General features: G+C 34.5%; 1 protein-coding gene across 1 annotated transcript in view; it reads right to left on the bottom strand.

Moving 5' to 3' along the window:
- KDM6A (lysine (K)-specific demethylase 6A) overlaps positions 1-2574 on the bottom strand; it is a gene marked incomplete at its 5' end in the record, with an annotated part of 45455 nt that overhangs the window by 2873 nt on the left and 40008 nt on the right. The window contains one exon of the mRNA XM_010832737.1: positions 1634-1879. Within this exon, the coding sequence (XP_010831039.1) occupies positions 1634-1879 (246 nt within the window). The remainder of the gene's footprint in view (positions 1-1633; positions 1880-2574) is intronic.

Here is a 2574-nt window from a genome sequence, read left to right as displayed (position 1 = left end):
CATCTCTTCTTTGAAATTATGTTATTAAAATCCGAGGGTTAACCATGTTTTTCATTACTATCAATGAGCAATAACAAATAACATAAACCTCATAATCGGAGTTGGAAAATTTGTGAACATTCTTCAACTCGTCTCTCACTTCTGCTATTTAATAAGTTGTCTTGTGAATTTTACCTTGAAATATCTTTTTAATTCCTCTCCTTCAATATTCCCACTGCCAGGTTCTAGTTTAGGCCTTAGGATGACAACCCTTAACACCACTGCAATAGCTTCTTATCTCCATCCTCTCCAATCACTTTTCTCTCTGAAATACTTACCCAACTTGTGTACTTGCTCAAAAACTTTTGATGGCTTCAATGATCTCAGAGTTAAGTATCAAACTCCTTTAAAATCATTCAAAATGCTCTGCAAACTTCCTACCAAGCAAACTCATAAATGGAATTTACATAGTCTGTGTTCTAGTCACACTGAACTATTTACCCTTTTCTGAAGAAACCATTCCATTTCCATTGCTGTTCCTACAGCTCATAAAAACATTCATTCTACTTTTATTTATTTTATTGGAAAGGAAAATTTGCTTTATTTTTATTTTTTTTAATTTATTTTAATTGGAGGCTAATTACTTTACAATATTGTAGTGGTTTTTGCCATAAATTAATCTTTAGTTGCCTAAAATCATATTCATCCTTAGAGGATGGACTCAAATGTTAATACTTTGGTGAACTCATGCGAATACTAGAAGGGAAAACTCAGGTCATTTTCTCCTCTTCATGTTTTCTTAACAGTGAGACCAACTTTGCATTCACCATAGTCTCATATACAATAGAACTGTTTATAATTTGTCTTCCCTAAGTAGGATGTAAGCTCCTTTAGAGCAGGTACCACATCTTTGTTTCTGCATCTCCTGCAAGCCTTGGCCACAGGAGAAGACTGACCAACGTACTGTGAATTGTACCAGAGAGAACTGAACAATGATCTGCCTGAAACTGTACTGAACTATATCCAGTTTACTGGCATCTGTCTACACCTGGAGTGTTCCCAGTTTAAAATTTCAAGATTTAACTTGACACTTATCATCTGTTAAACACAGCTGTCCCTCAGTATCCATGAGGATTGGTTCCAGGACCCTCCATGGGTACCAAAATCTAAGGATGCTCAAGTCCCTTACAAAAAATGGCATACTAACTGCATATAACCTACGCACATCCTCCTCTATACCTAAATCATCTCTATATTACCTATAATACATAAAACAAAATAGTTGTTGGTGTATGGCAAGTTTAAGTCATGCTCTTTGGAACTTTCTGGAATATCTCCCCAACCCCCGAATATTTTCGATCTGCGGTTGGTTGAATCCACAGATAGGAACCTGTGGATAGGGAGGGCCAACTGTTATCTACCAGATAAATGATTCTAGTAAATACTTTTAGGGTTAATTCAGTTAATTCACAGTTAGTGAAATGGCATTTCACCAGAATAAAGTTTAATATAATAGTTAAATAACAACATGGAACACAATGTCAATTTCAGTAAAATGCATTACATAAAAGTACATTAAAAAAATAACTAAAGAGAAACCCAAACAGGAGAGGTAAGAGGTTTATAAAACAACTGAATAAGAACAATTATTTACCTCACAAATGCTACAGTAATGTGCTGGTTCTTCTTTTGTTCGCCCATGCCATATAATCTCTTTTCCCGCAGCAATGAGAGCTTCCCTCAATGTCTGACACTGCTTCAGAGTTCTCAGAAGACAATACCTAGAGTGTGGGGGAAAGTTATTTGTGACCAGCAACTGAATGTTGAATATTTTCAGCATGAAAGATGTATCAACAGAAGTAATGCCAAGAGATTCTGTTCTAGTATCTGTAACTTCATTTTTATTTCATCAATTTTTCAGATATTCTCCAATTTAAAAAATAAGACTAATGCTTAGCAGGTCTGATAATGACAATTATTAGATCATTTACAGTTGAGAATAATTGGCATCTGAATATAAAAATATAATAACCTGACCCCTTGTTTAAATATAACTTGCTAATTTGGGCTCTTATTTGGGCAAGTCAATTAACCTCTTTGGGAGTCAATGTCTCATCCTTGAAATAGGGGTCTGAATCCCAGATGTGAATTCTGTGATTTTAAGTAAAGTAGGAAAGCACATTATTTCTATCAACACTACCTAGACACTTATAAACAGCATCACTAATATGGTTGCTTCTGAAACTTTTGATATATAAGCAAAAAAGTATTTATGGATAATAGTCACCACACAATACAAAAATGGTTTCACTGTAGTGTTGAAGAAGACACTAAATTCCCTGATTTTGCCTTGAATACCGTGAAGTCTTTCATTCATATTAACACAACTGAACTTTCCTTATAATTTACACGTTTTCTAAACTCATGCTAACGATACAGTAAATTCTCACAATTTTTGATTTTCCTATAGTTTGCTATCATTACTTGGAGTTGTTTGCTAAGTTCTCTTACTCTCCTGTGGATCTTAGAGGCTCATGTTCTTCATTTGAATAGAGAAGTTAGACTAGATGATCTGTATGGCACTTTTTAAGCTCT

The sequence above is a fragment of the Bison bison genome, unplaced genomic scaffold (assembly GCF_000754665.1).
Source record: "Bison bison bison isolate TAMUID 2011002044 unplaced genomic scaffold, Bison_UMD1.0 scf7180017834257, whole genome shotgun sequence".
Classification (NCBI taxonomy): Eukaryota; Metazoa; Chordata; class Mammalia; order Artiodactyla; family Bovidae; genus Bison; species Bison bison.
This window is presented reverse-complemented; position numbering and strand designations above follow the sequence as displayed.